General features: G+C 36.5%; 2 protein-coding genes and 1 non-coding gene across 3 annotated transcripts in view; all 3 read right to left on the reverse strand.

The window, feature by feature from the left end:
- The window catches only part of LOC134669085 (uncharacterized), a 37,387-nt gene that overhangs the window by 5,625 nt on the left and 17,805 nt on the right, over positions 1-13,957 (reverse strand). The window contains exons 2-3 of the mRNA XM_063526610.1: positions 2,092-2,245; positions 1,598-1,760 (exon numbers count right to left, since the gene is read on the reverse strand). Coding sequence (XP_063382680.1) covers positions 1,598-1,760; positions 2,092-2,245 — 317 coding nt within the window. The remainder of the gene's footprint in view (positions 1-1,597; positions 1,761-2,091; positions 2,246-13,957) is intronic.
- Positions 149-708, reverse strand: LOC134668575 (probable small nuclear ribonucleoprotein E). The gene has a single exon (XM_063526019.1). It carries the CDS (start codon positions 610-612, stop codon positions 325-327), a length of 288 nt encoding a protein of 95 aa, XP_063382089.1. The 5' UTR covers positions 613-708; the 3' UTR covers positions 149-324.
- Positions 1,476-1,547, reverse strand: Trnag-ucc (transfer RNA glycine (anticodon UCC)). Its single transcript has one exon. It is a non-coding gene; the product is annotated as a tRNA-Gly (tRNA).

Consider the following 13,957-nt stretch of genomic DNA (forward strand, 5'->3'; position numbering starts at 1 on the left):
TAAATATCCAATTTAACTTCTGCTATTTAATATTAAACATTGTTAACTGCCAAAACATGTTCCCCTCAGTTTAAATAATAGCTTTTTTTGTTTTTCTTGTGGAAATGATTATGCAAACTAGGACAGAGGACGGAAATAAAAAGCAACGTTACTTAGATGTCTTAAATTTAATGAACATAATCCATATTGGTATGCCACTTGATCTTACAAGGTAAAGGGTTCAATTACTTAAAATATAGACGCGGCGACGCACTTTAAACCCAAGGAATGCTTGTCCTTTGCACTTGTATTCACTTGTAGCTTATAAAATAACATAACCTAGAATCACACAGCGGCGTTAGGATTGACGTTTTGGATAAGCGTTATATTGTCTCCTTTCATCATAATTCTTCCAATTTGCTTTCTATTTTTGGTCTTCATGTGCACTTCCTCGGCCTCGTCCAAGACAATGTTCATGTATTCGTCGAAGCCTACAATGTGGCCCTCGATTCGGAGATTTACATTCTCGTACAACCAAATTTGCACTCGGCTTCTGTTCTGCAGATATCTGAAGATAAGGTTGATGGGCTGCACCATCACCTTCTGGACTTTCGGTGGGCCTTTGTATGCCATGGTTTATTTGGTATTCTCTTGCAAGTTAATACAATTTTACAAGCGAACGGCGGTAAAACCGGCTTGGTGCTGTCACGAAACGAAGCCAAAATATGCCATAGACAAATAAGAACAAGATGGCCGACTAGTGTTGTGCTTTAGCGGCCAGCGCGTTACGACCGGTTTTAAAGCCATAACAGACTACCGCACCGTGACCTAAGTGCGCCGCACCCATAAGTGAGAGCGAGAAAGAGTTATCTCTTAAATTTTTAGTTGGTATTTTACCATCCGGATATTTATGTACAATACAATACAATACAATACTCTTTATTGCACACCTCACATACACGTAGTTTACAATAAATGGACAATAACATAAACAAAGACAATAGAGGTAACAACAGGCGGTCTTATCGCTTAAGAGCGATCTCTTCCAGACAACCTATTTATGTAATTGTGCAAAATGTAAAAACATTCAAAATTTACTTTCATCGTGTACTTTATAATTTACTTTTCCATTTGAAAAAAAAAGTTGCTCTACAAACGCGTTTTGCATACATATATTTTGATATATTTTTAGTATGTCAAAAAGATACAAACAAAGAACTAAAAAAATCAATTTAAACCCGTCTTTGTGGGAATTATTATGACCCTCATCACACCCTCACCTACAAATTTTCATACAACTCCTAGAAGCATCTGATTTATATCTGATTGCTATAATATTTATTCGCTCTCTATGTGCTTGCTCATATTTTGCTACAAATATACCTATAGTTTGGTGCATCAAAATTATTTTATTTTCTTTTTCACGTGAAAAGGTACATATAAGGTAGACCTTCATTATGCGTCAAAGAAATCTTCAGTAAATTAAGCAAAAAGTGTGCGATGGCCGGGAATCGAACCCGGATCAACTGCTTGGAAGGCAACTATGCTGACCATTACACCACCATCGCAACTGAGTATAAAGTTGAAATTTGACGTTAAAACGAGAGAGGGATATTACCTGGACGATCTTGAATATCCATAGCAGCTGCCAGCAAAGTGCAAGCGCTTTCTACGCTCAAAGTAGAGGTAACATGGTCTTCACACGCCGCGCGGAGGTCTTCTACGCCTAAATCCGCTGACAAGGTCATCATCTCAAATACGCCTGAATCTTGAAGTAGTAGCTAAAATAAGAGGACAAAAAAGTGTGTTTAAAATAAAATTATTCTTCTAGTTATAGTTTCTTCCTAGTTTACAAGTATAAACATAAAACGCGCTTAGACTTAAGCGCCATCTGTTGCGCGCTAAATAAAAGTAACCAATTGTATTCGTTTTGCCTCTCGACGTTAGATGGCAGATCATACGCGTACTCCGACTTAGTTCTACTACTTGCCAACAGATAGCGCTGTTGTTAAACCAGTACAATTCTATAAATAATATTGATAAACCTGCTGATTGTAATTTATTGATCAGTATTATGGAGTACAATTTTCGTGAATTTATTTTAAATTTTACCTTGCCGGTGTAGACGTATTGTATGAACAGTCGGAAGGTTTCAGGCTGTACGTGAGGCATGCGAACTGGCACGGGCGCGCCGACAGATGGCGTCACCGTGCAGCCCGGGATGCGGCATACTTCGCCGCGCTTCGTATTTTGGAAACTCTTGCATCTGAAACAAATAAAAAACATAATGAATTATATTTTACTATTGGTAGCTATTACCATTAATGCCATCGCTTAGAACAGCGGTCGGCAACAAGCGGCCCGCGAGCCCGTCTGGCTATTTTGTATGTAATATTGTCAAACAACAATGTCTGATTAAAGTCACACATTAACAAAAGTGCGGCCCGCGTCAACTTTCTTAACTACTATGTGGCCCTTGGCTGCTAAAAGGTTGCCAACCGCTGGGCCTTAGAAGAAAAAAAACTACCTACACACAGGCAGTTGGATAAAAGAAGTACCTACCTACTTTCTTTCATCAATCATTGTGTACTCCATAGCTAAATATGCTTATATAAAAGAAAGTTTGGAAGCTAACAAAGTTGTGCAGGCAATAACTAAGAACACTTTATCATCCGATCGCTATTGTCGGCGTAATTTACTGCAGAACTTGAGAAACTTGTCAAATAGCTGGCAAAACGCTTCTGACCTCAACTGTATCTTATCTTATCTTTTGACGCTGGTAAACGGTTTGCATCTTGACGACGCTTCGAATGTTTTAGATATCAAACTTGATGGTTTGGCAGCTAACACACAATAGGTAGGTATTTCATGTGTTCTCTTGTATTCAGCTGGTCTTGGGGGGATATAAGAGTACTTATCTAAGTTAGGTAACATAGATACCTATCTACATGTTGAATATTGATGAGAAACCGTAAAGTAACAAAATTAATAGCCAGTCGAGTGGCACGGCAAGTTGCAAGTTAGCAAGCGGCACTCTTGCTAAATAGATTAGTTTTGCAGCGGAGATGGCGAGTTTCCGTACATTATCGTATCTTGGCAGAGAGCCGCAAAGTTCGCAATATCGATCAGTGTTTTCGTAAAAAGTGTAAATATTCTACAAATATGTGTCTTCTATGCAACCGATTTTTTCAAGCGTCTACTTTCTTATAAGTAAGCATAGATATGTAATTATGTACCTACCTACCTATAGCCGTACTAAATTCTCTTTGATATACGGTAGGCAGCAATCGTACATAAAATACATACCTATTACTTCGATTTAATTATAATTTGTCACATTTGTTACAGTCTAAGGCGTGGTGTAGGTACTTAAGTCTCGCATTAAAATAAAATAAATCTCGTCGATCTAAGTAGAATTTATCTGAGTGGTAAATTCATCTCTATTCATATTACCTACGTTCGCCATTAAGGTTCCACTACACCCGCATTCAAATGAGTTACATGTTCATTGGCGACGCCAGCGCCGCCCCGTGCATGTCTCCTCTGATTGAATATCAAAGTGCTAAAAAGAGATTAAAACCCTTTATCGACTTGGCGGTTAATACCTTTTATGTTGGGCACGTAAATTCAATTCCACACCAAACACGACTAATCTGTTTTATTGGCTGGCAGTTCCGATGTTAGTTGGTATTAGCTGATCAGACTATGCTCAGCAGTGGGCGTCTGAAGGTAAAAATGATGATGATGATCAGACTATGACGGCGGGACGGACTAGTTGTGATATTCTCTTAACGTTATACGTTATCAATTTTTCTTTTTGTCAGATTTATTTCACAGTTAAGTATCTTTTTTTTCAGTTTGTCAGACTGGGTAAATATAAGTCATGGGTAAAAATAAGAGTAATAAGACTAAGTTTTTAACACTCTAAAACGTATTCTACTTCATTACTATTCCATTTAAAAAGAAGCCTTGTAAACTTATATGTGGTTACAAAGGTGAGAATAGGGGAAGTTAGAATTTAGGTAGGCACATTACGTAAAACCAATATAAAAATTAAAAACTGAAGCGTGCTGATGAATAAAGAAAAAATTCAATGAATTAATCATTAGGTTGTTTTTAATAAAGTGAAAAAAAACCTGTATCTAAATCAACGCGATGTAGGTCAGAGCAATCAAAACGATCAAAGGGCCTCGCCGAATGTCCATCGATATTCAAAAGACGATAATTCCATTGGGAACATCGATACAATTACCCTACAAAATTCGTCAATTTCCCCCAAAATGGAGCTCTGATTGGTCCGTTGTTGCCTAAATCTACTTAAAAACAAATGTTTATCGAAACAAAGTTGTTGTAAAGCCGCCCAATGAGATTACGAAGGGTCTGTAAGTAATTAATTTATTGGTCCGCATTGGTTTAATCACTCGTGGTGATTGATTAAGGAATTTTTGCGGATGCCATCAATCTTGGCGGCGGTGGCGGAGGAATTCGCCGAATTTGTCGACATCTGAAGGGTATTTTGTCTTGGGCGTGTGTAAAAATAATGAAAACAAAAGCGACATTATATAAATTGGCACGGGGTCGCGGCGTCATTGCATCGCCCGGTTTTCTGTAAGATTAGGTGGGTTAAGAGAAACTATGGCCAAGAGAAACACTTGGAAAATAAAGTTTAAGACACCCAAACATAATATAAGCTATAATACTAAAAATATATCATGGTTTGCGACAAATTAAATGATTACCTATGATTATAAAGCTGATGCATAACATTTAGGTAGAAGGAGTTCCCTCATACTTACGGTTTCTCTTGCCCCGAAGAAATAAAGTAGGTATGTCAGTCTTATCCCACCTGCATTTATCTAAATGAAAATGATACTTAAATTCATGTCTGATATTTTACATTGAAAATAGGTTTTTTTGTTTCTGTTTACCTTTATTGCGTTTATTTTTATTAATTTTGATTTATTGTTGTACTTAAAATCTCGATGAAAATTATGCTCCTCCATTAAAATCGTTTTAACCGTATAACATTGTAAAAACCATTATCTAAAGATAAATGTATCCTAATAATTAATTAACATAATCGCGAAACGCCCGCCATGATCGGATATTAATCAAAGCGGCGAAGCCAGATGGCGCTAATGGACTGAACCAAGGAATTACAAAGTTAAATGTACAACTGGAAAGCGCCTTTTAGAGAAAATATACTGAAATATTACCCCAAGACGCCGAGACCGGAAGTATTTCGTGGATGTAAAATACTCGCGAGTATTGGAGGCCTTTATGTTCGTATAAGTATTACATTGATTTCGACGTTAGGAAACGCATTGTAATATGCCTACTTGAAAAATAAACTACATATATTTATATTTTCTTATCCGGTTAAACGATTAACCCAGTGTTAAATTTTATTGTACTGATAACCATGGCAACTTAAGGTTTAAAAGTGGCGCAGTCTCTAATTACTTCATTTATAAATACATAATATAAATATTTATTACGAACTTTTGTGTTACGAAGGTTTTATTACTTCAGTTTTGGGGTTAAATTCTTACATCAATAAAAAGTGCTCAGTCCCTAGATCTATGTCGTTCAATCCTTTTTGTCGACTCAAGAAACTGAGCCATTGGAGCTAAGAACGCAGTAAGAATGTATAAAGTTTATTGGTAGTTAGGATCTTCTGTCTCACGTCACAGGCTTGCTGAATCACAGTTGTGAAAGTGACAGAAAAGGGTAAGGATTCAACTCGGAGGTGTGATACTGATAAATGATGTGGGCAGCGGTTGTCACCCGCCCGAGGCGGTTTTAGGTTTTTGCAGAGCGTGGCGTTACTTATCTTCGTTGAAAGGCTTTTTTATTAAAATGAGTAGGCAAACAAATATATATAAAAGGCCATCTAAGCATATAGAAGTGGGTGAAAAAAAAAAGTAAATAGTCTTAATTTAATTTTCACCACACCAGCTCGGAAAGAATTACTTTGCACTTCAAAAACGAATAGCAAAGTTGCATTTTATCCACATGTGAGGCAAAGTAATCAAATGCAAATTTTGAGTTGTTTTCTTATGTTTGCTGGTAGAATTGACTTTTAAATGATGATTTTGGATGATAAATATTTAATAACATTCATTTGGATTTGATTTGGTTTGATTTTGTTTGATATTTTACATTTAATATTTGCTTCGGGTTGGTGTGGTGAAAAATTTTGTTTCACTCTGGGGCAAATTTTGTTTAACCCTCGTGCTTTGAAACTCTCGCAACGCTCAAGATTCCATTTTTCGAACCACTCGCTACGCTCGTGGTTCAATTTTGGAATCTTTCGCTTGCTCGGGTATCAATATTAGCACGAGCGGTTAAACAACAACTTTGCCTCCTTGTAAAACAAATAACTATTACCTACTCCACATTGTCCCGATGTTTTATTTGAAATATTACTGAATCGCAATTAAAAAGGGATTGAGATAGCTGTCAATCCATATTGATTTTGACGTAAGTGTATGGAAATCTGTTATTTCTAATCCCTTTCTGATCGCGGCATGATAATACCTACTATAATTTAAATTGGTTGTTTTCGTAACACAATAGAATCAATTAATTGTTGACGAATTAACCATATCAAGCCATGTCATTTTTCTGTAAGTAATTATGATATTAGATATTTGATATAGTGAAGAATTTATTTAGTTATTGATATTTTGACAATAATTTTGTGATAGGTAGAGTGACGGCACCAATCATGGACATGTTAAGCGCACTAAATTAGAATTTCGTTTAAAAATGTGATGTTTTTTGACGATACAAAAATGGTGATTTTTTTTTCGGCACTTAAATACATGAGGAACATTTAAACAAAACCAAAAATTCTGTATGTTTAATACATAATTAATAAAAAATATATAAATTGAAATTTACGAAATCACCATTGATGGACATCAAAAATTCAGTAATGGACACCCAGTCATGGACATGGACCCAATTATGAACATCCATTAATGGACACTTTTGTATTGAACACATAAATGAAACAAATGATGTCACAAATCAACTTTTATTAACGCTATTTGAACTTTCATTTAGATTTCTAAGTTATACTATAACCCCCTTATTCATAAACGTCTACTAAAGTTGGCAAGCCACTAATAATCGTTTGTCCCTTTCTATCATACCAATACGTCGGAAAGGGACAAACGATTATTATCGGCTTGTCAACTTTAGTAAACGTTTATGAATAAGGGGGTAAGAGTTTTAGTCCGGTTGCCGGCTGCATGAAACAAACCTGATCAAAAAATAGAATATACCTACCCTGTAGAGGTACCTGACATTTAGTACCTTCCAACTTTCAACGCACTTGGTCGGCCTAGGCTTAACCTGGCAGATTTTGTACAAATGGCAAAAACGTTGGACAAAAAAACATCAAAAAAATACCTCATCGAAAAATGGAATGAAACTTGTATGGTAGGATACCTGACCTTGGGGACAGTAAAAAAAAAGTGGTCGGCCTCACCTTAGCCTGGCAGTTTTTGCAGTCCGACCAGATTTATTGGACCACATGACACCTACAATTTACCTCATAGCAAAATAGAATTGTTGACGTATGTCTTGGTCGGCCTCACCTTAACCTGGCAGCTTTTGCAGTCCGACCAAATTTATAAAAAAAAAACATGAAAAAGACCTATCGAAAAATCGTATGAAACTTGTATGGCACGATAGCTGCCTTTGAGGACAGTAAAAAAAAATGGTCGGCCAAATCCTGTATTGGCCGGCCGATTGGCGATTGGGTCGATCAAATTTGTGGTACCACGTGAGAGCTACAATTTACCTCATCAAGAAATAGAATTGGCAGTTTTTGCTGCCAGGCTACGAGTTTTTGCAGTCCAACCAAATTTGTGGTACCACGTGACAGCTACAATTTACCTATAGGATGAAAAAAACGGATTATAATAGCTAAAATAAACCTATTGACGTATGGCTTGGTCGGCCTCACCTTAGCCTGGCAGTTTTTGCAGTTCCACCAAATCTGTGGTACCACGTGACAGCTACAATCCCTACAATTTACCTCATCGAAAAATAGAATGAAACAAACAGATTATAATAGCTAAAATAAACCTGTTGACGTATGGTTTGGTCGGCCTCACCTTAGCCTGGCAGTTTTTGTAGTCCGACCAAATTTGTGGTACCGCGTGACAGCTATTATTTGCCTCATCGAGAAATAGGATGAATAAAAAACGGATTATAATAGCAAAATAAACCTGTTGACGTATGGCTTGGTCGGCCTCGCCTTAGCCTGGCAGTTTTTGCAGTCCGACCACATTTATCCATCCATCTAAGACAAAACAAAGAGCCCAATTATGGACAACTAAAAATACCCAGTTATGGACATCGTCCATTATTGGAAAATAAAGAGCAATCACAAAATCAACCCAACTCAAATGTTTAGTGCAATAAATTAAATAATTTAACACAATAAACTAAAAAAGTAATAAAAAGCTTAAGCTTGGACACTTGTCCATTACTGAATTTCATAAAATATCGAATCCAGTAATGAACAAACCCCACAAAAAACTTATTGCTGTGATTGGACATATTCAACTTAGCTCAATTTACTTGCAATATAGTATTATTCAGTAAAAATAACATTAAATCTCATTACAACATAACACAAGATAATACCATGCACAAATATGTACTCACCTCCTTAACGATTTCAACAACAATAACGGATTTTTATGACCACCGCCCGCAACGAGATTTTACTTCGCAGCCATCTTAGAACAAAACGGCTGATTTTGGTGACATGTGTCAAAATGACAGCTCAAACGTCTATTGGTTATGCTTTAGTGTTGCCAGTTGAAAAATGTTGGGACAGTTGCTTAATAAATTCGATCAACGTAAAAAATGTCCATAATTGGTGCCGTGTCCATTACTGGTGCCGTCACCCTAGTTCACCAAACCTAGAAATTCGTGTGATGTAATTAATGGATGACCCTTAATAGTTGACGATCATAACGTAAATTCATATAATTAGATTAGCTTATAAAATAATTGACATTGTAATTTAATATTAAATTAAACAAATTAAACGAAATGAAAGAAAAAAATTAAACAAATACTTAAGGCCTTCCAAATATTTTTTTTTTTGCAATTCACCTAGGGGCTAGGGTTCTTTCCTATAAGTATTTAATGATTTCTGGACTCCTCATTTCTAAACGGACGTTTTAACATACAAACAACGATTCACTAATAGGCTTTCATGGAAAACACAGTGGGAAATCTTGGAAACTTTGACAACGTAAGTGCTCTTTTTGCTTGCACTGTGATCTCGCCCAGTTCAGAGCGGCTACCGCGAAAACCGAAATTCGCAAATTGCGGGGATCTTTCTCTTTTACTCCGACGAAGGCGTAATTAGAGTGACAGAGAAAAATCCCTGCAATTTGCGAACTTCGATTTTCGCGGTTATAGCCCAGACTTCCCTGACATGTGTAATTGAATCAGTTGGTCTTCGGAAGCATAATTAATGGGATTTTTGGGGTCACATGTTGAGTGATGAGATCGGATTCGTGAGGAGAGTGAAACTTATCAGAAATTTGAAAACATTGGCATGAGCATATTGAGCATCCTCCGTTAAGGAAAATTATTGAGGACTAAATATTAAAACACTATACTTAACGGTACACTATACTTTAAAAAAATAAGTAGCTATGGCCAAGTATTCATATTTAGTTAAATAGCTAAGTACTTACTTAATTAAACTACTATTAATAGCCCTCTTAATACAATTTCGGTTATTTTAAAGAAGGTAAATGTTTAGTTTATGTTAGATGTTTATTGTACCTATAGCAGTTACTTTGCGAAACGACGCTGGGCTTTGCCCACTTATGTAGTTTTTTAAGAGGACCGTAGCAGTTTTCAATTGCAGCTTTTTACCCCAGTCTGAAATTAGCATTTCCTTTCGTTCCAGTTTCAAAAGACTAATCTAATTCAACTAACCCAAATACGGAATCAGCGCGCATTCAAACGGCCAATCAGCGCGTTTTTGCGACACCGAACCACCAATCAGAGCTAACGACGCTCAATGTACGCTGATTCCAAATTTGATGTAGAACTGCAAGATCGTTTGGAATTGCAGCGGCGTAATTTGTAGCCACTGGCGCTCTATTCGACATTTAAAATTATGTCACCACCACTGGCTGTTGTCACTTCTTTTCTTGAACTGTTTATTCTCAGGTTAGGTACTCTTGAACAGTCTATTTACCTATATTTCCATTAAATATTCCCTAAATCTATATACTAAATCAATATTCCTGTTAGATAATTGCAAATTATAATAACCTAACAAATATGTTAAAAGTTAACCCTTCATTGCGCATGGTACGGTATGGCAAAAGGCTACAAATTAGTTTTTGCTACAAAAGCAATATTTGCCTGGCTACGCCGTAGCAGGGGTGCGAAACTCCTGAGATCGGCCAAACTCGGCTCCGCTCGGCTCAGCATTGCTCCGAGCAATTATTAGGGTTGACACCACTCAACTTCCTTTTGCGTGCACGACCACAGATAAGATAATCACTTGAATTTTGACAACCCTACATACCCGAAAGGGATAGAGCCATATATTAGAAAGGGATAGCAAGATTCGACCCTGAACTGCTGTCAAACTTCGGTTTTGTAGGAAGTTTCCTTTCTGTACGGTAGTACTATTATTTATTCTGTGGCCGTAGCGCTACGAATTTACAAACACACTGACAAGGAAGTGTAAGTACCTATGCGGGTTATAAATTGTTTCTGAGTTATGAAATGAAAATTTTTGTGTCATACGTTCTCTAGTACTTCCATTAATAACAACCCTGAAAATGTAACGTTACTTTTATGTAAATTACGGTGATATGGATTACGAATAGGTATTTCATTCGTTTCAAATATTAACATGTACCTAATTGAGATGTCAATAATGCCATATGGCCAGTCATCAATAAAGTAGCACGAAAGCGCCCAGAGCGCTGTAATTTGTACTGACATCGCGTGCAAAGGGTTTGCCAGAATGCCAGCGTGAAAAATGCCTTAACTTTAATTGAAACTAGAACGCACATAAGTCAGTTCGGGTTGCCAGGTTTTGAATGGGACCAAATTAGAATGTTGCCAGTCGCGTGCGAATTACCGGCTTCAGTTGGCAACACTAGCGCGAATTAACTAACAAGATAAGACTAAAATTTGGTAAAGGGTAAAGATTTGGACTGAATTCTAGCAGGAGCCAAATTGTAATTTGTTTCACAGGTTGGGCTTAAATTCTGGGAAGGAATATAATTTTCACCACTCCAGCTCCTAAACTTTATTCTTCAAAAACTGATGAGAAACTTGCATTTTATCCACGAGAGTGACAAAGTAATTAGATGCAAATTTTGAGTTGTTCAAGTCAAGAAGTCCACATGTGCTGGCTGGTGCAATTATTTTATTACTAAAAAATATTGAATCGCGTTCATTTGGATTTAATGAAAATGTTTTACAGTAGGTAGGTAAGTATAATTGGTGTGGAGAAAATGTTAGTGTTTCGCTCGGTAGCAAAGTTTGATGATGCCTGATGCCTTGAAACCCAAGCACCGCTCAAAATTCCACTTTTCGAACCACTCGTTAAATTTTGGAACCTTCGCTTGCTGGGTTCAATAAAATTTTCGGGTAAAAAAATGTCACCTATAATCACGATGGTGGGTCCGGCCAAATATGATCACATGATTTCTGGACGAGCCCTAACTGCAAATTAAATCTAAAACCTACATCATTAAGGTAGCAGTTGCGAACGCAACCTTTATTTGTATAATACAGTAGCTAAACGCAGCCGTCGGGCTCGGCTAGTATTTGGAAGTTTTTTCTAAAGCACCAGTAGGAGCGCTCCACATATTATGGATCGCGGCCAATTAGAGGCACCTAAATCTAAACCACCATTTTGTACTTTCAAATTAGCCAAACCACTCTTTCATCAGCCTCCATACAATCACCACACCACTTTTACATTTAACCGTTTTAGTCAAAGCCCTTGTAAACCAGTAACTTTGGAAATTACAATAGTTTACTTCAAATCGAAGCTTTTTATTTGAGTCGTCGAGATTCTGACCTGCACGGCGGCTACAGTAGCTTGGCGGACACTCTTAGGATAAAACCAGGACAGCGCTCGAGGCAGGAGGGCGAAAAGCAAATTGTAATTTGTTGGTGCATCCCCTGTGTATTATAATTGAATTTCGGTTTGTTCATTTGTGGCTTTTGATAGACGTAATTGTATTATTTTTGATTTACGCTCGACCCTCATGTTCTTTTCAAATAATAAGGTTACTGAATTAGCGCTGTTATTGATAAGGAATAAAGATAATAAATTTTGTTTCTAATAAGTTATGAAGTACCTACCTAATGTTTAATAGGTTTTTCAACATCGTCTTCTTAACAAAAATTAAAATTATTGTGCCGTTAGTCGCTGGGCTTGAGGCAGAGAAATAAACCGGGAACGGTTAACATGAGAATGTAACGCCAAAGCAATATGTTGGCTGCAAATAGTCAAAATATAAAGGAAACGCCATCGATACATAGGTACATTTAATAAATTATAGGCAGCGTACTTATCCTTCAAAACATACAACTTTTAAATCAATAAAAGACGATTCATCTATCCATGCATCTCTTAATTACTCTAAAAAGCACCCATTTGATTAATCACCCGTCAATCGTATGCAAATGGCGCGTCACGTCGCGCGGGCTGCCACGCGCGTGACGAGCTACGACGCTTCACGGCGGACCGCAAGCCACGCATAGACTTTTAACGTATCTCCATTTGAAAACTCATTCAATTATACACCTTATTCCATTGTGATAAAGTTCAAGTTTGAGCGTGTTTGAAGCTGTAGATACGGTGAATGTGCAAAACGTGGCAAAAGTGTGATCAATCATGTCGCGCGAACTTTGTTTACGGAGGTTTTTAAGTGATTATATACTGGCAAATTGCGAAGCTAATTTCTTAGCGAATAATCAGTTTTGCTAGTGTGATTGTCTTAGTACATAGAATATATAAAACTAACTAAACTAAATTATGGGCTGCGAATGATGATTTAATCTATAGTTCGTTTTTTTTAGCATTAGAAAGAACTTGCAAGAAGGTAAGCGATCTTGGCATGTCTTTTAATTGAAAAACGCTTTTTAAAAATCAAAAACTATTACTTATGAAAGCAGAAGAATATAAATGATCGTATTAGATTCATAATTGTTACATATTTGCCGTAACTTATTTTTAAAATATGGTTTTTAATTAAAAAAGACACATCAAGATTGTTTACCTAATTTCTAATGCTAAAAAAAACGAAGTATAGAAGCTAAGCGGGCGAAGCATTGAATTGATCTGGTATAAATTAAATATCTCCATTGTTTTGATATCTCTTCTGATTTTATATTTGTATGCCAAATGGTAAAACATAGTGAAACATAAATTATTGTATAAGATCTTTATTTAACCTATGTTTACAAATAAATAAATTTTGATTTTGATATGCAACACCTTTGCTTTCATAAAACCCCTTATTTCCACACATCTAATGAAATTTCGATTTGCGATGTCTGCTTTAGGCAACCTGTACTCGACTATTTTTCATAAGTAAGATGTCCAAAAATTGACTTAGCGCCAAGCTGTCCAATTCCTATATCAAATAAAGTCTAGCGGGATCTTGACAGCGCAAGTGTAAACTAGCTATAAGCAAAAAGAATAGATAAGTAGTATAGAGGGGTACTGTCATAGTAAATTTTGTAGTCACAGTAAATTTATTGCCATCTTTCGACACATGACTAAAACTCAAAATGAAAATGTATAAAATTATCAAAAAAATTAATACCTATATATACAGGGTGATTCCGGGGTCATGGAGCAAGCGATCAAGGCATGATACACAAGCCCATACTGAACAACTTTTACTATGGGACCAACTCCGAAATCGCGAAAAAAAAAAAAAAAAAAAAT

This window comes from Cydia fagiglandana, chromosome 11 (genome assembly GCF_963556715.1).
Source record: "Cydia fagiglandana chromosome 11, ilCydFagi1.1, whole genome shotgun sequence".
NCBI lineage: Eukaryota > Metazoa > Arthropoda > Insecta > Lepidoptera > Tortricidae > Cydia > Cydia fagiglandana.

What these genes read in the sequence shown, in the direction of transcription:
- LOC134668575 (XM_063526019.1), bottom strand. Translation starts at nt 612, where the DNA reads ATGGCATACAAAGGCCCACCGAAAGTCCAGAAGGTGATGGTGCAGCCC.